This window comes from Scleropages formosus, chromosome 3 (genome assembly GCF_900964775.1).
Source record: "Scleropages formosus chromosome 3, fSclFor1.1, whole genome shotgun sequence".
NCBI lineage: Eukaryota > Metazoa > Chordata > Actinopteri > Osteoglossiformes > Osteoglossidae > Scleropages > Scleropages formosus.
Genome location: NC_041808.1, coordinates 24,148,189 through 24,175,028, shown reverse-complemented (window position 1 = coordinate 24,175,028; position 26,840 = coordinate 24,148,189). Strand labels below are relative to the sequence as shown.

Genomic DNA, 26,840 nt, shown 5'->3' with positions numbered 1-26,840 from the left:
TTTTTTTCAGTGAACTCATCACTGCCAACAACAATTATCTACAAATTTGAGCCCGTTTGTTCATGTGGAATGCTGATCATGACTAACACCATGTTACTGCCCATCTTAAGGCTTACACCCTTGAATCAAGGAATAAATCAGTCCACGACTAAAGTAAAAGTAATATTATAGCATCCATATAACACTATAAAAAGAGCTGTGCAAATTTGCTGCGATTTTTTTTCTTTTTTAGCCTGAGCACTTGACCTCAGGGTCTGACCTTTCCTCTTTTGGGTACGGAAACGTAGTAGGACTTTGACTCATTTCTGCACTTTGCAGTGAGTCTCTGAAAAACTCAATTAGGCTTATTTTGTGTATCTGGACTTTAAATCGGGAAACAATTTTAATCCGCATTAATTTGCGAGACTACTTTGAAATTCAACACATCTCAAAGTGCTTAAGGAACACAAACGGAGGGAACGATTTTGCTGCGCTAACTTTCGAGCCCCTTCAAACCTAATGATGCTGAAATGTTTTCAGTAATTTATTTTAAACCATAATAATCTTCAGTGCGTGATCGTTATGGGAACAGGCAACGCGGTAATCGAATCGGGGAACAATATGAGTAGCACGGATGTAATAATAGAACGATACTAATAGAGCTACTCGCCTTTGCTCATGTACGTGGTTAAAAAAACTAAGTAAAAAATATGGTCCCTTATCCACAAGTACAATGAGTCTGGCAGTCTTGTAATAAATTCAAAATCTTTGCACTAATTTTTGCTTTACTACATGTGTCGGATCACGTTCACGGTGCATCTGGCCACCATACTGTCAGGGTTTACACCCCTCCTAACAGCACGGACTAATAATGAACGCACAGGGAAAAAAATAAGTGCTTTTCATGTTCTTAAACATGAAGACAATTCAGTTATGGTTCTGAACCAAGCAAGAGTAATAATAAAAATAATAACAACAACAATAATAATAATAATAATAATAATAACGAGGGCAGTACCAAGCTTGCCCACGGAGTAAGAAGTAAGAACCCATACAGCTACAGCTAACCCACAGCTACCGGGAACGGCCACTTAGTCATTGCATCTGCCCCTTTTCGACACGCGTTCTCCATGAATGTCGTTCTTTTAAGCCGCCATCACAAAGAAAAAGAAAAAGAAGGCCACCGGATAACCCGACTCTGTGTCACCAGTACATTCATTCAAGTCAATATAGTACAGTAATGTACAAAGGCTCCAAGGAGCACCGCTGTTGTACCCTGCGGCGACGCCCCGGTCGGCAACACGCCGCGAGCGGAAACGGCCTCCCGACGCCCCCCGCGGGCCGAGCCCCGCTCTCTCCGAATGACGGCGGTCCGCAGTCACGGCTGCGGCGGACGCGTGACCTTTAGGCACTCTGTCCGGCGACACCCAGCCCTATTTGCTTCGACCAACTAGGTACGTGCAGCGGGCCCACGGGTGACCTACTGGTAAAGGAAGCGTGTTTCCGAGGGCTACGCACCGTCACCTGGAGCACCACCCTTGGAGGCCGCGGTGTACCGACGGACCTCGGAACGCCCGGCTTCCGTAAGCGACCGTAGCACGAGCGGGACCCGATGCTCCAATTGAACCCAGGAATGTCTCCGTGGGAAGAAGACATGAGCTCGGTCAGCGAGACGCCCGCATCTGTAAACAAAGTGGAGCTCCGCCTCTCCGGGCGGTTCCAGGCTGCTGTCAGATAGAGGACCTGCCTGAGAACCCTCAAAAACACAGCAGGCAGTTCACCCCCACGTGACCTCACGGGACAGACCGCTCATCGCAATGCATCGTGTACGCGATTTTTAAAATCTTTCTCATCAGATGGTAATCTTGCATCATGTACGCAAAATTCTTAATTTTAACAATTTTAAATACATTTTAACATATTTTGAGCGTTGAGTCGTACGTTTGCAAATCATCGCCGCGGAGAAAGATGACCGATTACCTTAAGGAGAGGGAGGAGGCTGGAGCAAAGCATAACTCTGCATTTCTATTAAAAAAAAAAAAAAAAAAAAAAAAAAAAAAACCATCTTTTACGTTACGTACTTGTAAAACATTGTATGCTATAAATTTTTTTTGGTCAACATCCTGGTTTAATTTTCCTGATTAACTAACCAACCCCCCCCCGACATTTTTTTTTTTTTTTTAATATTTTGGAAAATATCTGAAAAATAATACTATGATGCAGTGGACTGTCCGGTCACCCGAAGTGCGGTCACGCGCAGATGAACTGAATGCCAAATTATGCCCTGCGTAGACTGGGACTTATTAGAAAGAAATTTGAAAATTTGTTCACTTTGTGTGTAAAGATCCAATCTTTGGAGCGTTAAATATACTTGTGGGACGTTTTGTATATTAAGCCCATATCAATAATCACACCAAAACTATTGGAACACATATGCGAGCATGCATCCTAATGCTTCCAGAAAGACGAACGCACAGAAACACATAGCGCTTATACATTTGCTTCTTCTCCTTCTTCTTTTCCTAAGCCGTTCGTTTTCAGTAAACGCAGTGGCTCATTCAGACTTTGAAAGACAGGTAACAAAAAAGAAAAATATATATCATATATTCATTGATATAGTGGAGGAGAAAAGCAGCTCTGATATAAATGCGTTAAGCACATATTTATAGCTTTTTTATACATTTATAAATGTGAATTTTTATGTACCTTGACTATTTTTCTATCCAGCATGTTATGTTGGCTTTGTTAGGGTCCGAGTGCCTGGGAGCACAGTGGGTGACGACCCCAGTCCGGGAGCGGGCGCGACTAGGCGCGGGGCCCCTACACGACCTTGGCCCGCTCCGTCAGCCCCAGGTAGGCCAGGAAGGAATGCTTAAGCGATGTGGGTGACAGGGGGTGGGATGGGGAGGAACAGCAGGAGGTGGGGCCAAGCGAGGAGGTTGAGTGGAACACATCCACTCCTGTAAACTGGTCCAGGGAGAAAAGGGTGGTGAGGGGGATCAGGTGGGCTGCCTCCAAGTTCCTGTACTTCTCGTAGCATGTGTAAAAGGAGGAGGATGAGGATGACGAGGAGGAGGAGTCCCTGGCAGAGAGGTAGCACGAGGCCGGCACAGCCCCCGCGCACAGCTGCTTCTCGCTGACAGACAGGGCGACGGAGCGCAGGGCGTGGGAAGCGGGAAGCCCGCTTTTCGTGGCGAGCCTGTCGCCGTGGTGACGCCGCACGTGGCGGCTGAAAGCCAAGGAGTGCGTGGTGGCAAAGGCCCGGTCGGGGCGGTGCAGGGTATCCCGTGTCGTGTGCCTCGCCCTCCTGCGCGGGCCGCCGTTGTTCCTGCGCTGTAGGCGCTCGCAGGATGAGCTCTCGGCGAGGTGGCCGCAGCGGAGATGGCCGTCCGGCCTGTGTGTCGCCAGGTGGATCTCCATGAAGGTCAGCTGGCTGGTGGTGAATGTGCAGACGGGGCACCTGGCCGCGCACACACACACACGCACATGCACACACACACACGCACACACAAGCACACGCACAGGAAGACAGGCTTAACACGGCTTACACACGGCACTCCATTTGAAACACATCCTGCGAGACGGAAGAAGGGGTAACTGGTGGAACCGGAGACACGGACAGACTGACCAAGGAAAAGGGTCGCCTTTTCCTGCATATTTATATGTGTATGTTTGTATGTACGTGTGTGTGTGTGAGTGTGTGTGTGTGTGTAGGTGTGTGTGTGTACGTGTATGTGTGTGTTTGAGCTTGTGCGGCAGTTAACTGAAGCTCAGACAGGATTAATGTGTAGGTAAATGAATAAATGAATGGCACTTACATTTAAATAGCACCTTTCATCTGCTCAGGAGCCCAAAGCGCTTCACAAACCCTGCAGAACAGAATCACCTGAGAAACCAATGATGAGACCCCCCTCTCCTGCTGCCAGCTCCCGTGTGGCCTTACCAAGGTTAATGCGGCTTTACCACCCCTCTGTACCTAGAGAAGTGCCCCACTGGCCTGCAGGTCCACCCCACAGATCACACCTCTAATCCCTTCGATAAAGACTATCCTGCACCTCCCTGGAAAAACCGCCCTTGAAGCATCAGAGGAACAACAGACTTGATGAAATGAGCCCTGGCACCATTTGGGCAAAGAATCAATGAACCCCAGCACTGACCGTTTGCCCCAACCCCCTCATAACCACGGGGGACGAACCACCCCCGAGTCGCATCGACGACAATTTACTAACAGCAGTAGAGCCAAGTGGGTCAAGCAGCTGACGGAGAGGGCGACCACACAGAAAAAGGCTGATGTCGGGTGCTGAACAGCCCCAGTGCTGCTTCCACTTTTCTTCTCAGTCTGCAAATCTACCGTTTGCCTTCTCTGTACCTGTCTTATATAGCTGATGCAGTGTGTGTATGAGCTGCTGTACCTGTGAGCAATTGCCCTACCTCCCTACCTATTCATCTACCAGTCCGTCCGTTCATCCATCCATCCATCCATCCATCCACCCATCTCTGTGCCCACAGATTGATGCCAGCAGCCCCCAGTGCCGGAGAGACTGCAGTCTGGTGTTGCTGGTGTATCCAGCACAGCCAAGTCAGAGACAAGAATTAAAAACAAACACTGCAGTGCTGCGTGGACACTTTTGGGAGGGAACACGGACAGTACTAGTTAATATATATGGAATAAAAGTTCTGCCGGAGGAAGCACTTGGTGCTGCTGCCTGCTGGGTCCACTGGGCTCAGCAAACGATTTTTTTTTCAGCTGCAGCTTGCGAATTGAATTAAAAATACTAGCAACTGGGATGTTAATGACCGAAACCTATCATGTCCTGTCATAGCCATCGATACCCAAAAGACAAGAATGTTGAGGAAAAAGAAACCTCAGACTAAATGTAGTTCTAAAACAGCAAACCATTTGTAGCAGTTACTCAGCCTTCCTCCCATTTAGATATCTTTGCTTTTATGGAACCATCTCGCTTCTGGTATGATCCAGTTTATCCTGATTTTCTCTGTCGCTCATTCCCAGTTCCACCGTATAGCTGTCTGCACAGTTGGCTAATGGCACAGCCCAACTGGAACTGGCGACGCTTGGCTTACTGGACCCAGTCTGCACTTGGGAAGAGCACATTTACCAGCTGAGCCATTGAGAAACCCTATAAAATACATCTTCACAAGATTTTTTTTTGAAACAGAACTATCCTCCAAATTGGTTCCTTGGAGGCATTTGCAACATGTCTGTCCCACAAGGTCTGCTGTGAAAAATGGTGATGACAGCGTGTTACTGGTGTTGGAAGGTCCTGCTAATTAACATAAATGGAAGGACATCTGTGGACAAAAAAGCAGAAAAACAAAACAACTTGGGTTTGATGAATTGTTTAAAATTTGTTTGGATGAGAAGGGGGGGCGGGGGGGGGGGGAAGCTTTGTGCTCAAGCGGACAGAAGTATTTTTGTATACTTGGACTCCTCATTATGCTCCTGGTGTAGGACGTTTTATGCGAGACCGGGCACTGTAATTTACCAGCTTCTTGGCCAGCTTTAGCGGTGTGGGTACGTATCTCTGCTCTAATGGGAATTTGTGAAAATAAATCTATATTTCACACACAGAAGAAAGCAGACACCTAGACAACCAAACAGCATGCAGTGAATCAAACAACTAATAGGAAAATTAATTAATTAAATTACTGAATGAATATTACATTTAAACATAACACAATACACTTGTTACTAGTTAGAGAGGTCACAAATGCTACCCTGATTGTGTGTGTGTGTGTGTGTGTGTGTGTGTGTGTGTGTGTGTGTGTGTGTGGGGGGGGGGGGGGGGGGGGGGGGGGGCACCGAGACAGGGTGGTAGACAGGGCAGCATGGGTAGCTGGGCATTGTTGCGATGCACAGATGGACAAAGTGGGGGTTTACAGATGACTAGGGTGGGTATATGGACGTGGTGTGTGCGTGGACAGAGCAGTAAAGCAGGAACCGAGTAAGTGGGTGTGGTTACAGTGCAGAGATGGAGGTAAGTGGGGGCGAGATTGGTGGCAGCATGGACACAGGATGGGGCTGCACAGATGAATGGACTGCTGAGGTGGATGGGTACGGTGGGTATATAAAAGCCAAGGTGGGCAGAATGTAAGTGGAAATGTGGGCAGATGAGTGTAGAGGAGAAGGAACTGGATACAGCTGAGTTGACAGTAGGCAGATTAGGTGGGTGGAAACCTGAGGGGGCTGGGCCAGTGGGTGTGGCAGGGCGCTGCCGGAGAGGGATCACTGCAATTAGACGGAGAAGGATTATGGGTAGGGAAGCTGGTCGGTGGGTGTGGTGCAGCTGTTGTCAGGTGGAGAAGTTGGGTAGGTGGGTATGGAGGAGGTGTAGGCAGATGAAGAAGGAGCGGCCGCTGTACTTGCTTTCCTTACTTGAGCCCTGCGGCGGCGACGGCGTGGCTCTTCTTGTGCTCCAGCAGCTGCTCGGGGCTCTTGGCGAACGTGTGGCAGATGTCACACTCGAAGATGCGCGCGAGGAGGTGGACCTGCAGGTGCCTCTCGTACATCGCCCGGGTCTTGCACGCAAAGTTGCAGAAAACACACTCGAAGCCTGCAGCGAGGGGGAAAATGGGGGGTTTCACAGGCGTCTCTTCAGGAAAGGAAGCGTGTCGCGTCCCACAATGCAATGCACAAGGTGCGATATCGGGAAGAAGCGGTGCTGCGCTGCCAGTCGCATGCATTAATGACGGTTACATTTTTTACCTTGTCATATGGTGCTCCATACACCCTCCGCTAAGTGAGTAAATAAAAAGCTTTGGGGATCCAAGGTTCTGGTGTATTAGGCTAAGTGCTCGCAGATGCGGTTAAGGACCCACCCAATTAAAATCCACTCCAGTGATGGAACAGATATGAGCCTGGCTGGGATAGATGCTCGCATTGTTTATAGCGGTGACAGACTGCCCCATTCCGGTTGTTATTTTGGCTGTACCAAGGGACATGGCCAGTTTGTGTCTCATCAGTCACTCAACATATTCACAGGTAATCAGACATAAAATATTGACATAAGAACCATTTTATTTCCCACTTCGCTGTCCCTTTGAGAGAGACTTTCTAGACACACACACACACACAATTATTCTAATCCTGTTTTGAATTTTGTCTAAGCAACTTATGACACACCTTTACACAGCTTTCTTCGTCAACTGTAACATTTTTTTTTTTTTTTTTTTTTAAAACTTAACCTCTTCTACAAAGTTTAGCTATTTCCAATGTTTTAGCAATTTATACAGTTGGGTAATTTTTACTGTGTAAATTCAATGAAGTACCATGACCAGAGGTACTATGGCAAGGAGTCGAACCTGGGTCCTGTAAAGTGCTGGCTCTAACCACTATGGCACTTGCTGCCCACCTGCAAAGATTAATTACCATCTCAAAGGTACAACAGCAGGGCCTCTCCTGGGACTACAGAGTAACCATGATGTTACATAGAGCACATGTCCTAGGACAGAAACATGAGCTTGGTACCTTTCTCCAAGTTTTCTTCGGTCCCTGATCCAGAGTGGCTGTTGGAACTGGACCGGCTCGCCATGGACGAGGGTGTGGCCAGCAGGCCCTTGAGCTCGTCGCTAGCGCGTGGGATGTCGCCACTCTCAGAGCCGCTCACCGAGTCGCTGAGCGCCGACAAGGATGAGGAGGTGCTCTTGGTCTCGCTCAGTGGGCTCCTGCAGCTCACACCTACTGGGCGCAAGAGGAGCAGACAATGAGGACCGATGAAACCCATCACACACTCCTGAGTAACAGGTCATGTTTCCTCTAGATGCATATCACAGACCAATAACTTACATTACATTTACATTTATTTACTTAGCACATGCTTTTCTCCAAAGCAACTTCCAATGAACTCTATGTAGTGTTATGAGCCCACACACCTTATTCATCGTGGTGACTTACACTGCTAGATACACTACTTACACCGGGTCCCTCATCCATACACCAATGGAACACACTCTCTGTCACTCACACACTCTGGGTGAACCTGAACAGCATGTCTTTGGAGGGTGGGAAGAAACCGGAGCACCCGGAAGTAACCCACGCAGACACGGGGAGAATATACAAACTCCACATGGACTGAGTGGGGATCGAACTCATGTCCTCTCGCAGCACCCAGGGGCTGTGAGACAGCAGCGCAACTCCCTGTGCCATCATGCTGCCCACAGTGGGTAGCAACTTTTAAAGTTGATACATCTATATCGACTTTGCACAAATATGTAAAAACACAGCATTCAAATAACGTAATGGGGTATCTGTGCTCACTGGTTCCTCAACACACAAGTAGGGTTAGGAGTGTGCTTGTCACTGAATTTGTTTGTAAAGCCAAAGACACATTTGCCTCTAATTTAGTCAATAAAGGCTTATTACAGAGGTCCCTTGAATTATTCACAGGTTAGGTTCTGTAAAAATCTCATATAAAGCAATAATAAATTTTTTTCTTTACAATTTCAGACAACAACATTAAAAGTAATTTAAAACGGGCTGAAAAAAATTCATTACTTCCACAACCTCCTAATCAATCCAGATGGCTGACTGATTCATCCTACAAGTGTTTCCAATATTCATTACTTTCAACTTACTTTATTATCCACACAAAAAAGTTAATAATACAAATGCCTCTAAGTTTATTTACAGGTTAGCTTCTCCAAAAGTATAACCAAACATAATTTTCAGAAATGCTGATTTAAAATTTTTTCGAACTTCAAGCTAATTTCAAATTATTTACATTTACTCATTTAGCTGACGCTTTTCTCCAAAGTGACTTACAATGTTAAAGTTACAATAATTACAGTTGTGATCTTACAATTATTTACCCATTTATACAGCAGGTAATTTTTAATGGAGCAAACCTACGAGCCTTGGATCCAAAGGCGGCAACTCTAACCACTACGCTACCAGCTGTCCTGTACGTACAAACTGCAATGTATTATTTAATGCCCATTTATCCCATAAGCATGTGCAACATTCCTCATCTAGGTATTGATCACGGACTCTCACAAACACCGGACACAAGTCGTAAACACTGGAAGGGATTTGAAGGAAGTCTCTTTACTCTTTATTGCCACCTAATGGCTGGTTGTGGAAATGCAAGTGGCCAACTGACAACCTGTGAGTGCAACTATTAAGCGTTTCCACCTTTCAACATGTCGAAGTCGACTGTATTTTTGAAACTGAATGAAGCCTGGTTTCTCGTGAGGTTTAGTAAACGGAGGCGAACTCTACACTGGGGAACAGGAAGATTAGCAGAAATGACAAGATTAATCGTACTATTAACTCTACACATCCACTTCACACAACCGCAATTCAGAAATAATTCCAAGGTCACTGACATGCACTTGCAACACTCAAGATCCACAGACTTCTTCCTCACAGAAAAATAATGAAAGTCTGCTCAAGCGTCACCTTTCTGCTGCTCTTATTTGCAGGCTTCTCCTACACTAATCGAATTACAGAGATCTCATGAATGCGTTTCGTCTCTTTTGGAGCGACTGTCTGAACAACGAAGAACTCCTGGCACGGTAAAGATGGTGTTGGAGGGACAATAACAAGTCTTTTTCAAGGCATCCTGGCAGCAACGGGGACACATCTATGTAGCTGTAGGAGGTACTGCTCAAACACCAACCTCAATGAGACGGCCCTCAAATGAAGGAATGTGCTGCCGAACGAGTTTATTTACATTTATTTATTTGTCTGTCGCTCCTCACCAAAGCAACTTATGATGTTAAGCTACATACACTGATTTACCCCTTTTATACAGATGGATAATTTTTACTTGAGTAATTCAGGGCAAGTACCTTGATCAAGGCTGCTACAGCTGGAGCTGGGATTCAAACCTGTCCGTTGAGTGCAAGAGCGCAGCTTTAACCATTACACCACCTGCTGATATTTCTCATTTTAGATAACACCCAGCCTCAACAGCAAGTAAGATAATCTCTTTGGAAAACATTCATTTGACGAAGCCATGTACATATACAAATGTGTCGGATTTTTTCTGTGTGCAGTCTGCATGTTCTCTCCGTGTTTGTGTGTTTCCTCCAGAAGTTGTGGTGTCCTCCTACAGTCAGCAAGACATGAGTTTTAGGTGCATTGGTGACTCTAAACTGAACTTTGTATGCGTGTGTGTGTGTGTGTGTGTGTGTGTGTGTGTGTGAGATTGCTCTGTGATTGACCGGCATCCTTTCCAGGGTGTACCTTGTCTCACACTCTATGCTTCTAGGATAGACTCTGGACCACCACGACCCTGGATAAGCAGTCATTGACAGATGGATGTTGGTATTTTTCAAAGAGGAAAAAAAACAGCAAGGATGCCTGGAGGAGTAGCAACCGGAGAGCTAAAGACAGGGATTCTGCACCCCTGCGCAGCTCCCGTGTCATAACAGTGTGAAGTCAGTGTGATGGGATGGGACGTGCAGCGTGGGCCGCTCTCACCTGCATGCTCGGCATGCACGTGCGTCTTCATCTCGCCCTCCTCTCCGCACGCGAAGTCGCAAGAGCCGCAGCAGAGCGAGAACATCCAGCGCTCGCTGTCACCGTGCAGCGCCATGTGCCCAGCGAGCTGCGCGCTGAGCTCCGTCTCCATCCCACACACGCGACAGCTGCGGGGACGCACACACGGAAAGATGTGGACCTCTGGTCAGGATGCAGGAAATGAGGCATCGACTTGCTCGCCTCCACTCGGCGCTAACGTCATAACAGGTGCAGCCCTCCTACCTACGGTACCGGTGTAAAGTGTGGGTCCACCTGCGGTAAACTAGTTGTCTACGTGGGCACTGAAGTGTGAGGAGATGATGCGCTGTGTCTTCCCAGCTCTCCTGCAGCAGCTCACACACATGTAGGACACCTGTGTGCTGCTTTTCTCTCACTCTCCTATACAGTTCCTCCCACACAGCTGTTACCAAAGTGTGCTCAAACTTTACACTGGTACTGTACCTCGAGGAGGCCACTCTCCAGCCAATCTCAGCTCCGTTTTTTGCAGGCGTGTGATGAGATGTTTTTGTATGGCAAACTCTTCTTGTGGAGCAAAGTGTCTCTCAAAGTGCAACCTGTCTGACATGACTGAACTTTCCCTCTGGACTCCGGTGCTGTGGACTCACGGCTGTGGAAAAGGGTGTGTGGCTGCATCTGTCTGTGTGCGAGTGTGAGTGAGAGAGAGAGAAAGAGGACAAACCTGTAGTAGTAGGACCAGCTGCCGCAGGCACTACCCTCGGCAGAGACGGCTGCATGGACGCTGGCGTGCTGGCTGAGGCTTGTACCGCACTTTGCCGTGAAGGGACACAGGTGGCACTTGTACTTCCGCTCTCCTGCAGGGACACACGCAGGGACACATGGCTCTATCGCAACACCAACACCATCTGGGAGGTTCTGGACCTCTGGACCATCCTGCCGTGCTCCTTCAAAGAGCCCCTTCCATCGTTTTGCTATGGCTGTGAAAATGCTGGTCAAACCCATACAATGAGAGTATCATTTTTACATTAATTATTTATATAATCTCCATCCATCCATCCATCCATCCTCAGTAACTGCTTATCCTGAGCAGGGTTGCAGTGCTGTGGAACCTATTGCGGAATCACTGGGTGCAAGGCTTAGGAGAGTATTCCCCGGAGAGGATGAGCTCATCTTCATTTAGATTTATTTATCTGACCCTTTTCTCCAAAGCAGCTTACAATGTTAAGCTACTTACAGTGATTTACCCATACAACGGTATTTTTTATGGAAACAAGTGAGGGTAAGTACCTCGAATACGGCTCCTACGGTAGGAAGCGGGATTCAAATCAGCAACCTCTGAGTCCAAACACAGCATCTTCCAGCACTACACCACATGCTGTCTGTACCTGAGTGCAGACACACTCCAGTTCTCTAAATTTTTCTGCACTTAGCTTTCTAGTGCTATGCAACAGCAGGTGGTATAGCAGCTAGAGTGTCACCTAACAATCAAGAGACCTGGATTCAGATGTCTGCCCTCACAGTAGTACCCTTGGTCAAGCTACTTGCCCTGAATTGACACTGTAAAACGTACCTAGCTGTACAAATGGGTAAATCACTGTAAGCAGCTTAGTGTTCAAACCTCACACTGTAAGCCACTCCAGGAAAAAGCACCAGCTAAATGAATTATCAATAATAAACAAACAAATAGCATTTACCGAAAACCCGGCAAGTATTACAAAGTGTGTTGGTATTAGTCCGGCTTCTGCACTCCACACTGTGTCCAGGCTCTAACCTATTACTTTTTTATTCAATCTAAATTTTGTGATCCTGTTTTGCTGTCATTTTTGTTTTCTCCCCAGACTATAACCACAGCGCCAACCTTGCGAGTCCTAATGAGATGGGTGGCTCTCTCATCAGGACTAATCACATGCATAATCTCCTTAAAGGAAGGTTAATCCTGTTTAGAGAACCTTATTTACTTATGAGCTGAAAAAATCAAATAAACAAGGGTGCCAAATGTCTAGCTTACACATCCGCACCGAACAACCTTGAGTGTTTGCGTCTCGCTGAAACCCTGAGCGCCGGTCCACTCACCTGGCTGTTGGCACTGGTGCTGCGACAGGGTGCGCCGGGTGCCGAACACCTTCCCGCACGTGTGGCACGGGTGCAGCTGCTCGCTCGGGTTCCACGGGGGTGTGCCGCCACCACCGCCGCCGCATTCCGCGCTCAGCTTCTCCCAGCCAGCTGCAGAGAGACAAACCCAGCCATCGGTCCCTGGGGGGTTCGAAGAGCATCCCCTCTCCATCGCACCCGTCCATCCCCATCGCCTGCGCCGCCGTGTGATGAGATCATCCTCCGATTGAAAGACACAGTCGGCCAAAGCCTGTCACTGTGCAGCCCTACGATGCAACCGGGGGACAGGGCGAGATGCGGCGTGCAGGGCGAGAGCCGTGTTTATACCGACAGCCTGACACAGAGCTCACCTGTGCGATGCGAGGCTACTTGAAATTACACAACATTGTGACGCCTTTTGTCACTTATCTGACCTTCTTGTCCAAAGCAATTCTCAGCGTTAAGCTACTTACAAGTATTGACCCGTTTGTAGAAAAAAAATGAGCAAATGAATGAATAAGGAAAAATAATCATTTGAAGCATGCAAGAGAACGCAAGAAGGGGGCGTTTTTAACAGAAATTCAGAGTAAGTGCCTTGCTCAAAGATAACCACGGTAGGCGTGCGGATTCGGACCCAGGTCTTTTGATCTCTAGGTAACAGCTGAGCATAATAGGAGCTATGGCACCTGCTGCCTTACATACATTTGGCTTTCTCCCATAGATCAATACAAAGCCCGCACGCACGCACGCACGCACACACAGAGTACACATACTGTACAAAAAATGTAAATTCCCATCAGTAGCCCAAGACAGAAAACTGCTATCACTTCCTAAAATAAAGCGTACAATATGCCAGAGAAGCGTAGCAGCACCTGACATCTCCACCTACAGACGAGCTCTCATGCCTTTGACGCTGAGCCACAACAGGCCGACGTCAACGGGCCCACGAACACGTCAACGCCCAAGAGCCTCATTTCGGCTGCAGTCCTACGGTGTCCGAGCGCCAGCAATAATCCCGTCATTCGGAGCAGGCTGTGTGACTTCTGGCGGAAACCGTAAAAGCTGCCCGCGCTCATGTCATCTTGTGTCAGTGGGAAGCGTGTAGCTCCGATGGACGTTTCTAAACACATCCTCGTGTTCGCTAGCACAGCCGTCGATTAAGGTAAATATCACAATTTCAAATGCAGATTCATTACTACAGAGAGAAAAGTGCATTTTTTAAACGCTTTTCTCCATGTCATCTTAAAATTTTAAGCTACTTACACTGCTTTACCCATTCATACAGCAGGGTAATTTTCACTGTATCACTTCAGGGTAAGTACCTTGATGAAACGTGCTGTACCTGGAGCTGGGATTCCAACCAAGGTCCTCTGAAAGGCAGAGGCCACTGACCACAAACCACTGCGCCACCTGGAGTCCTCCGAGCTAAATGAATAAGCAGTAATAACATAATTACGGCAGTCTGCTATGACATTAGATTTACCTTAAACGATGGCTGTGACTGAACTCTCATTGCGATAGGTAGAAAATAGTTGGAGCTATTCTGGAAGAAGTGCCAACATGTTAATGAGCTGCTCAATACAGAGGGGCTCAAACATTAAGGGTAATTACAGGAAGGAGGTGAGAAACATATAAATGATGCCATGTGGATAAGGGCTCTTCTAGAGACATGTGTCCTAACTCTCTTTGTTTTTGAATGAAGATGATGACCAACCGTCATGATGGACGAGACGTAACTTGCTGAACTGGGAAATCCAGCTACCCTACAGCAACGATGCCATTACCACCAGTAAACTGATTTAGAAGTCCTATTTAACCTAGAATGGCCAGGAGGGGTGGGCAGCCACTGGCACTTGGACCCCCAGAGGTTTTTTTTTTTTTCCCCTCCACTTTCAGTTGGGAGTTTTTGATCCTTTGCTCTGTGGCCAGTAGGCATACTTATAACTTTGTAAAAGCAATGATGATGCATTAAACTAGTTTGTAGTCAACTGTCTTCTTTGTTTCATTGTCTGATGTGTTTGTTTCTTTGCCTTATGCCTGTGTTCAAGTGCTCTTTGTCACTGCGTGAGAAGAGCGCTCTACAGAAATAAACTAAATTGAATTGAATTGTAAGATATGAGCTGACTGGAGAGAGGGCCGAGACCCCAACGGGGCAGACGGCTGGGCTTATACAAACAAACACACACACACACACACACACACACACACACACACACACACACACACACACCCTGCTCCACTGAAACACCATCACAACACCCAACAGCAAGACAGAAACCAAAAAGCAGTACGTAAAACGTTACTCACACTGGGATACCTTCAGTAAAACTCTTCTCTCCGAACCGGAGTGTAACGTGTGTGCTAAAGGACAGGAGTCTGTGGCACAGCAGGGTACAATACAAGAGCTGGGCGGTTCCTACCCTGCAGCGCCGCCCTGGTGGACGATCCGATCTCACCGGGCAGCGGGGGATTGGAGCCTGAGGTAAGCGGCGATTGTCTGCAGCGCTCGTCAGCGTACAGTCTGGAAGAGACATGCAAAATCATTTTTAATAACAATTATAGTTAATTGTGACAAATTTTTTCAACATCACAGTTGTGTTTGTTCGTGAACAGCTTACCTGGCCACACCCACCATATTGCTCACCTTGTCGTTCTTAGCTTTGCTTACTTTTTCTGAAAGACATGAGCAGAGGAACACAACAAGTCAACGGAAGAGTGATAAAATGCAGGGCAATGCGGGGGTCAGGGGTGCAACAATAAGAGCAATACCACTCGGCTTTGGACACGACACCAGTCCTGTGACCCCCTGCGAGAAACAACTGGAAGCCAATATCAATTTTCCTCTGTAGTCACGCTTGCCCGTCAAGCCTCTGTCGCAGGCCTGTTCTAGGAAGCAGCTTCCTCTGTGTTGTCATGACGATCGAACAGCACGACGGGTAAAGTGGCTGAAAAGGAAGGCACTGAAAACGCTCCCGACGGAACGCATTCCGTCGCTCTTCACACGCTGCACATACGACAGCGGTCGCCTTCGAACCAAGGTCAGGAGAGCGATTCAAGGCCTGCTCAAATGCAAGGCATTTTGCATAAACGTTACATCTCACCTTCTAACACCCAGATGTGTCTTTTTAAAAACTGAACTTAAAGCCTATTTGATTGAATGACAAATTCAATCCAGGTAAAAATTTGATCCAAACCAAATCAAGAACCGAAACAATCTTATGAAATAAATCCCAACAATGCAACATCTACATCCCAGCATGCACCGCTGCATCGACTGACGCCTTAGGTTCTAGATCCCACTGTATTTGGTTCAGATGAACTCTGGTGTTTATTCGCTGCTCGGCATGATGAGACACCACTTTGATCCAAACATGTAACCCTAAAAATGTCCTCATTAAAATGAATACAAAAGGAATAAAGAGAGAGAGAAAAAAAAAAAAAAACACACACAAAGCTGGAGGTTTTAAAAAAATGGGAACAGTGTGGAGGAGTACAAAACTGCTTTTATTGTAAATATAATAACGGGGTGGCAGCCAGACCACCCTCACAGAAAATATAAATCCCTCAAGACAACACACTTTCTTTTAATAGGAATTTAAAACGCCAAACTCGAGCAAACATTGTGTCACCTTCATTGACCCCCCCACACACACACACAAACACTTACGTTTGGTGGCATAAAAGGGACTACCGGCCCTAACAGAGGAAAAAAGAAACAAGAAACAGGAAGAACGCCATGCACGCCGATGGGCACAAACACTAAATCAGCTGCTGCTGAAAATGACAGGCGGCTTCTTAGCGGCCACTCTGTCCACAGCTGGGTCGAGCTCAGAATCACAGTTAGAACCCGTCTCCTGTCAAAGGTCCTTGAAAGGAGCGAGTTGCTCGATGGCCATTTCTCATCTGTTTCACACCATGAAAAACAAGAGGCAGACATAACTGCGCTCTTTGAAACATGGCACCCTAACCTTTCTTCCAGTTGATAGTAAATGGGATGGATGGATGGATGGATGCAAAAATCCAAAGCTGTGTTGTCAGAAACATGAGAAGCAGGTGTATTAATTGCACCCTAACCTTTCTTCCAGATGCCCCAGCATGTAAAACACCTGTAACAGTCCATCAATTAGCCCATGAGCTCAGTGAGGAAGGAGCCACTGATACAGGCGGCACTGCGAGCATGACGGCGACCCTACCTGACAGCTTGAACAGCAGTTCGGACGCCATCTTCACCGATATGTCCTGGGAGAAGAGCGTCTTCTGGGGGCAAAGCAGGCCGTCGGGGAGACCAGACGACCGCTCGCTCGTCTCGCACCCGGGCAAAGTGCTGAAGCCCAGCAGACGAGAGGGGGCCGGCGGACTGTCGCCGGGGGGCTCCACCTCCATGGGCTCTTCCTCCGCTGCCGCCGCCTTCGACTCCTTGCTGTTCTCTGCGGGTCAGAGGCACAAGAGCTACTCCGTGAGTCTGCAGCGGACAGAGAGGCGACCTGCCGAGTGCCTCCTCGGACAGGTGAGTACCTGTCCAGCCCAGGAAGACAGGAAGAGGGTGTCATGAAAGCAGAAACATGGCCAAGGCCTGTTCACACATAGGCCTACACGCAGGCGCACGCACACACTGACACGTGCAGATCTCCAAACACTCCATCTGGCTCATTAAAATTCAGCAGAAAACAGACACGGGAAGATAAAACCTCAGTTCCGACCGAAAATGAAAATGAAACTCATTGCCCACAAGCAGCTACCCCGAGAAAGACTTCTGCTATAGTTTTGGACAAAGGGGGCTTCCAGGATCGCAGGTAAGAGAGGCACGACTCTCCATTCCGTTCAGATCGGCTCAAGACCAAGCCTGGCACTAAAAATAGCTCCCCCTCGAGATGCCATCTGTTTTCCCAAAGAGAACGGATTTCGAAAGGAGCCACCCAGCGTGACGTCCGAACCACAGTTCGCCCAAAGCTAGAGGGCGAGGAGCTCTCACCGGGTGGCGTAATGGTCAGAGCTGCTGTCTCTGGACTTGGAGGACGCAGGTTCACATCCACCCTTCTGCTACAGTACCCTAATCAAAGTTCCAATCCTGAACTGTACAGTAAAAATTACCCTGCTGCATAAGTGATGCAGTATAACTGTACGCTGCTTCAGAGAAAAGCGTCAGCTACAGTAATTAATCGTAGGAGTGGGTCTGGCACTGATGGGGGGTATGTGTCCAGGGAGGTGGGACATGCACCCCGTTGTTTTGCGTGACTCACATTGCCATCGCTCGGCTACCACACTGACAACCCGCCGGCCTGCTAATCACTTAATAAGGTGCCCGTAGCCAGAGAGCACCACGGTCTGGGGTCAGCGGAGGGACACGGGCTCCCAGCCCACTTCTGGCAGGGCTGGTGTGTGTGTGTGTGTGTGTGGGGTGGTGGGAACAAACACATCCTAATTGCAGCAGCGCCTGAGTGCTCGAAGAGCTGTCTGTTTGAGGTCCCTCCGACCATGCGACCACACAAGCGTCACTGTTCTCCAGATCGGCTGTTCACACTTACGGACGACCGCTCGCAACCAAAAGGCGCCCCTCGTTCAAAGCCACGCTCACTCGGGCGTCCCGCAAGGCACGTCTAGCGCCAGCCCGAAGTTCACAGGGCCGAGTCCCACGAAATGGTCCAGCCCTCGTTGCGACACCGTGGAGGACGGTGCACACGGCCAACAAGGTGCGGTCAAAGCGGGTGACACTCCGAACTCTACACCAATACTGCACCTTTTGTCTGCTTTACACTAGTGCTGTAGCTGTCTCCAACGACACATTTCTTCGCCAAACTTGAAGCTGCAGTCTGAATATTTCTGTAGCTGAACGCATAACTAAATTAACATCCGAAACTCTTAAATTACCCATATTAGCAGCTACCGTGACCGAGATGAACTCTCCATTCCATTCGCAGACGGCCTCATCGACGGCTCAGTTTTACAGCTTTCAAGTTTTGTTCCTCATGAACGCTAGTCGATTTTGTTTGAGAGGCCCCACAATACTGGTTTTTTTAATAATTTTTTTATGATGATTTATTTTTTTTTTTATCCGACATTTTGCTCCAAAAAAAGACACTGTTCAGCTACTTACAGCGATTTACCCATTTATCCATCTGGGTAATTTTTACTGCATCAATTCAAGGTATGCACCTTGATCTGGGGTCCAAGTCCCTCTGGGAGGAGGGACTTGAACTGGTGTCTACCTGTGGAAGGCAGCAGCTCTAAGCACTACGCCACCTGCTGTCCCTCCCAGTCCAGACTGTAGGGGAAGTCTGTTCTTTTAAAGACTTTGCACAATAAAATATATTAAAAAGCAATGCATGGTGGCACAGCATCTCGACTTGGAATGGAGCTCTCTGAACCACTTTACCGCCCATTTGTGGCAGTTGAAGCCGTTGAGATCCACCTCGCAGCTGGGAAACAGGTGCAAATAATCAGTAGGTTCTTGGTGTGAACGCTCTCTCTCCACAGGCCCCGGGTTCCTCGTCGGTATGACACACAGACAATCCATTCAGCGCTGGGGGCGGCGCCAGCGATGGGTCAAAAGTTCAGCTACTTCCAAGCGCTGGCTGTGGCGCCGGCGTGTCACGCAGCGGTCGCCTCGACTCCGGGGCAAATGGCGGGCTGCAGCCCTTCGTCACAGGGCCCCTTTTGGCCGCCTTTCAGCAGCGGCAGAATTTCATTAGATGCTGCGCTTACATTCCTTGGCCGGGGGGGGAGCAGCAGGATCTCTGGGGCCAGGGACACGTGACACATCGGTGCAGCAACTCTCGGTGTAAATCGAACCCCGCACGGTGAAAAGGGTTCGGCACCGCGGCCCCTTTTGCCCGAGTGTGTCAGAGGGCCGGGTGGGCTGTCCCCAGGTGCAGGCGTGACACACATCCCAGAAAACCCTGGGGCTCCCACAGAGGTCCCACTGGAAATGCCATGGCCAGTGCTGATGCAACAGTGCAAATTAATAAATAAACACGAGTGATCAGCCACCTCGTGTGTGTGTGTGTGTGTGTGTGTGTGTGTGTGTGTGTGGCTGAGCATGAGAGTCACAGCGTGTGTGCAGAGAGCAGCCTGAAGGCCTCAGGGAGCTGACAGAAGCTCCTCCTCAGTGATGCACCATCCATGGACACACAGTCCGTCACTCACAGGAAATGGACACCTGGGCCACATTTAAAAAACACACAGCGACAGAAAGTGTTCAGGCAGTATAATAAATCCTGTGTTAGCTGTGCTGAGAATATAAACACACAAACACACACACAGAACAAGGGCGGAAACTGTCACTCATGTTGGCTCCCAGTCACCCTCAATGCCTCCTGTTCTCTCACACAGGTATCCCGCAGCTTCTAAACTATCTCCAAGCACATTTACATTTATTTATTCATTTATCTTACACTCCTCTACTCGCAGTGATTCAACCATTTATATAGCAGGGTATTTTACGGTATCAATTCAGGGCAAGTACCTTGATCAGGGGTACTACAGCAGGAGATGGGATTCAAAGCTGGTTCATTCAGGTACAAGGCAGCAGCTCTAACCACTGTGCCACCTGCTGCCCATTTTACTTCCAGTTCTTGGCAGAGGACACGTTGGGGGGTGTTGGAGTGTCAGATGTGTACCTGAGAGCTTCATCAGCAGCTCTGATGCCACCTTCATGTTGATGTCTTGGTTCAGCAGTCCGCTGCCAGCTGGGGGGCTCTCGGAACTGGGCCCTAGGGAGCCCTCCTGGCAGAAGGTGTAGCTGGGCTGGCCCTGTGTTAGCCGGGGGCTCGGCGTCTCCTCCGGACGGGTCTCCTCCTTCGCACAGAACTGGGGCTTCTGGATCTCCTTCTGGTTTGCAGCTGCAGGGGGGACAAGAAGCAGGGGGTTGGTTTCCTCTGGGTGCTACTGGCTAGGAGGAATAGCAGAGCAGGCGCATATTCCCACAACCCAACTCCAGAAGACCAGAGCCATAGGGGGGCATCGGGTGGCAGGGCGACCCAAGACCCTTCATCGGTCACGTGGGTCATCAACACCCACTGACTGAATGAGCAAAGAACTGTCACCAGCATTTAACTTCAACTCCACCAGTGACATTTAAATGTATTAATCCCGCAGACGCTTTTCTCCAAAGCAGCATGCAGCTCAGATTAAACAAAAGTGCAAGAAGAGCAGGTGAACAGCTTTAGATATAGACACGTGACTGTCAAAGCAATCAGTGTGTTCAATACCACAATTTTACGTGAATAGTTGTGTGTAGAATCGATAGCCGATACAGAGGTGACTGCGACCGATGGCGTGATGTAAGTTTATGGAGCAATTAGGAGATCAAAAGAGAAGTGGCTCTGAGATCGTTCTTGATCCTTGGAAGGGAACTTTGGAAGGGATTCAGCAGCTCTGAGGGACAGAGGGAGCCCATTCCACTACACCAAAATCAAAACCGAGACCCTAAAGCTTGTGATTTTGGACCCCTGTGGGTGGGACGACCAAGTGGCCAAAGGTGGAAGATCACAGCACTCTTGCTGGGCTGTAGGCAGTGATCAGGTCCTGTAGGTGTCGGGGTACAGAAGCTATGATGGTCTTGTAGGATATAACCAGAGTGTTGAACTCATTACGGGCAGTTACAGGATGTCAACGGATAGAGATGGGGAGGTAAATACATCTGAATCCTTTGATTGACGAAACCACTCATACTGCAGTGACTCATACTGTAATGACAAACCAATGCATGTTCAGAACAATCTATGGATACAGCACCTCAGTCCCAAAAAGCAGTGGGATTCGCAGGTCAGATTATCTACAGATATTCATTTCCCTCTTAACAGCAGCTTGCCTCAGAGACCTGCAACGAATGAATTAACTGAAGGTCCTGGGCTCCACACAGTTCACGGCAAGTGAAATTACGGGCTATAACCCCATTGCGGAAGTGACAGCGGCGGAGAAAAGGAATTTAGCCGTTAGTTCACAGATCGAACGCAGCCAACAACCTCACCCTGAACCGAGCAGCACCAGAACTACTCCAGAGCAGTGAATTTACAGCCTTCTAAACACTCTGCTGTCCAACTCAAAGTAGGACGTGGCGTTTACGAGCAGCCTCCAGGCAGAGGATTCGGTGCTCCATCTCCCTCGTGAACGCAGCAATGCGAACGAGTTCCAGGCCCTCGCACCTGTAGCGTGCTGGAAGTGTGCGACTGCCTGGTGCAGATGGTACGACCTCCTGATAATAGCGAGCTCAAAACCCCCCGGGGCACTGCTGCTTTCCCACGACCCGAGTCCAACTGGAGTCCAGCACGGAGTGTGTCCATGGGAGGGACACGTTTGCTTTTATTTATGTGACACTTTTCTCCAAAGTATCTAATTACAGTCATTTACCAATTTATACAGCAGGGTAATTTGTACTGGATCAGTTCACGTTAAGTGCCTTGATCAAGAGTGCTACAGAAGGAGGTGGGATTGAAACCAGGGTCCTTGGAGTACAAAGAGCAGGTCTTATCACAATGGCACCTGCTGCCCCTGTACTTAAGTAATTATCAGCGCTAGCGGGACAAGCAATTTTATCACCAGTGCAGGTTAATGCTATTTTCCCTTGGCGGGAAGCTGCGGGTGCAAACTAAAGGCAGTCTAATCATTTCCCAGACGTCGCTCACACTGAAATTAGCGCTGAATTAATCTATCACATCCCACTTGTGCGAGGCCTTTGGCCAACGTGCTAAGCGTGTGGCAACGCCCCACTGGGCCTGGGATAGATGCCTCTGGACACAGAGAGAGTGCGACAGCAGGATGTGGGATTCAAACCTGGGTCCTCTGAGCCCAAAGGCAGCATTTCTAACCACACCACCACTTGCTGCCCCTGTTACTGGTCTGTTAAGACCCCAGTTCAAACCCTTGACTTTAAGTCAGTAACTCCTTGCGTTTCCTAGAACAAACGATCCAAACATCCTTTAACATATCTGTATACGAATGGGGTGCAGGGCTTAGAGCTGACACCTTTCGTGTGAAGGACCTGGGTTTGAATCCCACCTCCTCCTGTAGTACGCTTAATCAAGGTAACATCATTTAAAGTAAATCTAATATCATAAATGAAATACAAGATTCAATTCCGCTATTACCACTATTTATTCATTTGACTTGGAAAGTAGGAGGTGGAGCAGTGGTTAGAGCCTCTGCCTTTGGACCCAGGTTCACATCTCAGCTCCACCTTCCAGCTGTAGCATCCTTCATGAAGATACTTACCCTGAACTGAAACATAGTTTAACATTGTAAGTTGCTTTAGAGGAAAATAAATGTTAATGTAATAGAGCTGCTCATTTCAAGCAAGTCTCCTTTCCCTGTGATAGTGGGAAAAAAATGGGTCACAATTCACAAGGCTCAAATGAGGAACAAATGTTTAAATGTGTAGGAAGAACGAAAGAGCCGCAAGGGAAGCAGCGGTGGAGGGGCCAGCGACGGCCGTGGATGCCGGGTCTTATCGCTGCGAGGCGGACTGATGCCCGGGACGGTTCGGCTGTGGCCACGATCCGTTCTAACCTCCCGCCAACCCTGTCCGACTGGGCCTCGCGCAACCGGGCCCCCGTGTCATCAATCTACACCGAGCGCGGCCCGGTGATTAATGATGATGCGTGTCTGACGAGGAGGCGGAGACGCACAGGCTGCCGCGCCCGGTCTTGCCGAGGGCCCCGGGGCACCAGGAGAGGGACGACCTTCACGTCGGCGGCCACAGACGGCCCTGGAACGCCAGCTGGAAATGTCACACCATCAGGTGTCAGGAGGGAAAGCTAAGTATAACCTGGTGGGCACCTGGAAGGACGTCCTCTAATTAAAAGCGTGTCGCACCTTGTAGGATCAGACGGGGGAGGTCTGGGGACGGGGCAGAACAACGGAGAAACACACAAAGTCACCCGTTCCCTGCTGACCTCCAGCTCGGTACCGCAGAGTCAAATCAGCTTCCATCGCGATGCGAGTCATTGAAAGCGTGCTAATAAAAGGTGGAGCATCTCTGCGTGAAAATATACAAGTTTACCTCCATTAGTACTGGATGTGGTATGTGCAGCAAGCAGAGGCGACATTTCTGGATGCACAAGTTCACCCAGAAATAATGTCAAGCGCAGTTACTGTCACAACAACAGGCATTCAAGGCAACATCAGCATAGTGAAAAACAGCTTCGGGGCATCACCAATCACCGTGATGTTCCTCTTCCGCTGGTTATGGAGTTACGCTTTGGTTGTTACGACACCTGGTGAACACACAGAGTATCGCCGGGACTCCACGTTAACGGCCATCCGACTGTCCGCAGGAGGACGTTTGCTTAAATTTTCATAATTGGACAGGTAGAACCACTCTGATACTTGTCTTATTGACGGGTGGACAAAAACATCGCAAAATATTAAGAAATTATGTAGAAAATGACGCCGTCATCATAATAAAGAAACTGTGCAATGTCACTAACCAGATCATCTGCATATTCATTTTGAAATTGTTTCCTTGTTAGAAAGCACCTAAATTCTTCAAAAATAAAGTGAAATATTAACATTGTAAGTCGCTTTGGACAAAAGCATCAGCTAAATAAATAAATGTAATGCAAATGGAAATCTCTTTCTGTTTTGGGCCATTTCTTTATACCGCAACTTTCCTTTCACGTAATTCTCCGATTCCCTCACATTTGTAAGCAATAAAAGACTGTGCGGAGTGTCTGCCAATTAAAGGACATTTAAACCTAGACATTGACTCCTTTTTGTCTGTGATATGTTCCAAAAATTTACCTGTCCTGTGAGCAACTAGACACACACAAAAAATTTTTTTTAAAAATATGTGAGGCCTGGCAGTCATTCATTCATGTTGGTACAGAATTTATCGGCGCCCTCCGTCTCTGTGGTCATGTGTGAGCAAGTTACGATCGCGTGGCCAGAACCTCTCGGCCCTGCTGGGTCCCCGCTCACGGGGCCCCGAGTTCCTCCTCCACCTCTCGGTTAGCTTCCCAGCTGCTGTCAGACAAGTTGATTAACTTTGCAGCTCTACCACGGCAACGGCTCTGGCTTCCGCCACTGTCTCTCGCTCCCCACGGTGGGGGAGGTGTGTGCTACAATAACACGGTGCTAATAGGTCGCCATGTGGGGAACGCAACCGGTATCAAAGACATCTCTCTGCAGGACGGGTACTATAAACACCTGATCTCCCTTCCCTAGAACGCTGCTTTGGCAACAACTCACATTACACACAGAACATGCACAAGGTATGGGGTGAAAGCGGATTAATGGAGACTCTGCACCCTGACAGTAAGCCACGCCCCCAGCCACAGACAGACAGCGTTTTTCACTTTTGAAATTAGAAACAACGGGTGGTGTCATCAAGCTCAAAAGCTCGGGCCAAACGGAGACAACCTCTCATTACTCTTGCTCTGGCTGCGGTCACGTTGTCACGGTGTCGCTGGAACTGGGACACCGCACACAGCCCTCACATAATCTGATTTTACAGACACAGACAATACTGAGAGAGTCATCTGGAAACCTGAGTTGAGCGTCAGATCCGAGAATGAAAAAGTGAGGTTTGGCTTGGACATCTGACAAACAAATCCGTGCAGAAAGAGGGGGGGGGGGGGGAAAAAAAAAAAAAAAAAAACTAGTATCTAGACATTTTGGTGGGAAAGACATTAACCTTATGAGAGAGCTTAGAACAAAAAAATATTGTGTTACAAGACAGGAAGAGTTCACCTGTCAGTGTAATGAAATGCGTTTTTGACAGGGATTAAAATATACATAAAAGCCTACTGAGGCCGGAGCAATAAATTCACTGCCTAAAAGCAGAGGGCTTCTACTTAAGGCCTCCGTTCAATAGCAGTTGGCACTAATGGTCAAGGCGGGATACGCTACATTAACAACTTCATTCCCTTAGTCCTTTATATGGCTTTCCTGCCAGCCTGCATCTCAGTACGGGCCTGTCCAGTTCAGACATTTCCCTCCTACCAGATGTCATCGCAGCAAAGAAGTCATGAAACACCGAGCGTTGCATGCTTACTGAACCCTTCTCTCCCCGTTTTTCAGGGAACCTGTTTTTTCTATAATTTGTAAATGTGTGACCACTGAGCACACACAGCAACAGTGAAAAGTCTGAGCACACTTTCTGGAAACTGGTGCTTCCATGACTGTTTGACAGCCACGTCATCAATTTGAGTTTTCCTACAGTTCCCAGTTGGCCAGATAGTTGTTACACAGCTTTGAGGTGTGTTTCAGTAACTTGCTGAAAAATAAAGCTCTGCCCAACTAGCCATAACCCCAATGGAATCGTATGTCTCTGAAGTATGCTACAATAGCCATGCTGGCTGAGACTGTCATGGACTTGGTAAACACGAGCAACCCTGAAACCAGCAGAGCAGCCCCACAGCATCACACTGCCACCACCACAGCGAGTGTCTGAAAAATGAAGACACACACACTGTCTGAAACCACTTGTCCCAAACGGGGTCGCGGCGAGCCGGAGCCTAACCCGGCAACACAGGGAGCAAAGCCGGCAGGGGAGGGGACACACCAAGGGCGGGACGCCAAAAAATGCTGATAAGTACTGCAATTCACTGGTTGACTAAAATTTACAAAAAAGTTCCTCAACTCCAGAAAGAAAATTAAAAAAAATTAAATACATTAATCAATTACATTACATACTAGTCAGATGATCTTAGATTGAAAGACATCTTTTATTCTGGTAGGAAAGTAATTCAACAGACAGACACCTGAGTGATCCCAAAAGAAAGAGCACAAAAATTCTTAGAGTTACAGACACGAACCCCACCTACCCTTGAGATGTCCCTGCCGTGCTACGCTTGCTATTTCACATTGCTGAAAACAAGTGTTGTGTGCTGGAAGGCGCGTGTCACCCTTGCTTGCTGCTTTAAATAGCGCTGACATTCTGAGGATCCCCATATTCCCGGTAGACTCTCTTGATTGTAAGTCTGAGAGGAAACCGCAATTACCACCTGGGGGCAAATCGGACCTGTGAAGGAGCACTGTGGGGGGGCGCTGCACCCTGACGTCTCCAAGGAGGGGGCACGGGGGGGGGGGCCTGCGGACACTAATAACCTTAAATTATCCCAAATTATGGATTCATTTTTAATTATGAATTATGCATGCATTTTTAATTAATCTAATGTTCTACTTCTTAGCTGTCTAATTACGCAGCATTACATGGGATAGGCGCAGCCTTGCCATCGACCTGCTTGGCGAGCGCATCCTTAATTGCATCACCCGCACCGTTACTTTGGAGGAATCTAGCAGAGAAAGCAAAACGAGGCAGTCCACTCTGACACGCTGACTTCGCTGTGTCCACACTCTGGGTGGACCTGCAAAC

At 48.2% G+C, this 26,840-nt stretch overlaps 1 protein-coding gene across 4 annotated transcripts in view; it reads right to left on the bottom strand.

Annotated features, from left to right (window-relative positions):
• Nucleotides 1-786: 786 nt before the first annotated feature.
• Nucleotides 787-26,840, bottom strand: part of LOC108936667 (zinc finger protein 827-like) — a 46,105-nt gene continuing 20,051 nt past the window's right edge. Inside the window, exons 5-15 of one of the 4 annotated variants that reach the window (XM_029250566.1) lie at nt 20,146-20,367; nt 16,723-16,956; nt 15,148-15,202; nt 14,950-15,050; nt 12,512-12,661; nt 11,160-11,292; nt 10,421-10,587; nt 7,466-7,678; nt 6,374-6,551; nt 3,798-3,848; nt 3,323-3,439 (exon numbers count right to left, since the gene is read on the bottom strand). In XM_029250566.1, coding sequence (XP_029106399.1) covers nt 3,800-3,848; nt 6,374-6,551; nt 7,466-7,678; nt 10,421-10,587; nt 11,160-11,292; nt 12,512-12,661; nt 14,950-15,050; nt 15,148-15,202; nt 16,723-16,956; nt 20,146-20,367 — 1,502 coding nt within the window. In that variant the 3' untranslated portion in view covers nt 3,323-3,439; nt 3,798-3,799. Of the gene's footprint in view, nt 3,440-3,797; nt 3,849-6,373; nt 6,552-7,465; nt 7,679-10,420; nt 10,588-11,159; nt 11,293-12,511; nt 12,662-14,949; nt 15,051-15,147; nt 15,203-16,722; nt 16,957-20,145; nt 20,368-26,840 lie in introns of all 4 variants that reach the window. The other 3 variants (XM_029250567.1, XM_029250564.1, XM_029250565.1) reach the window with 3 other exon arrangements.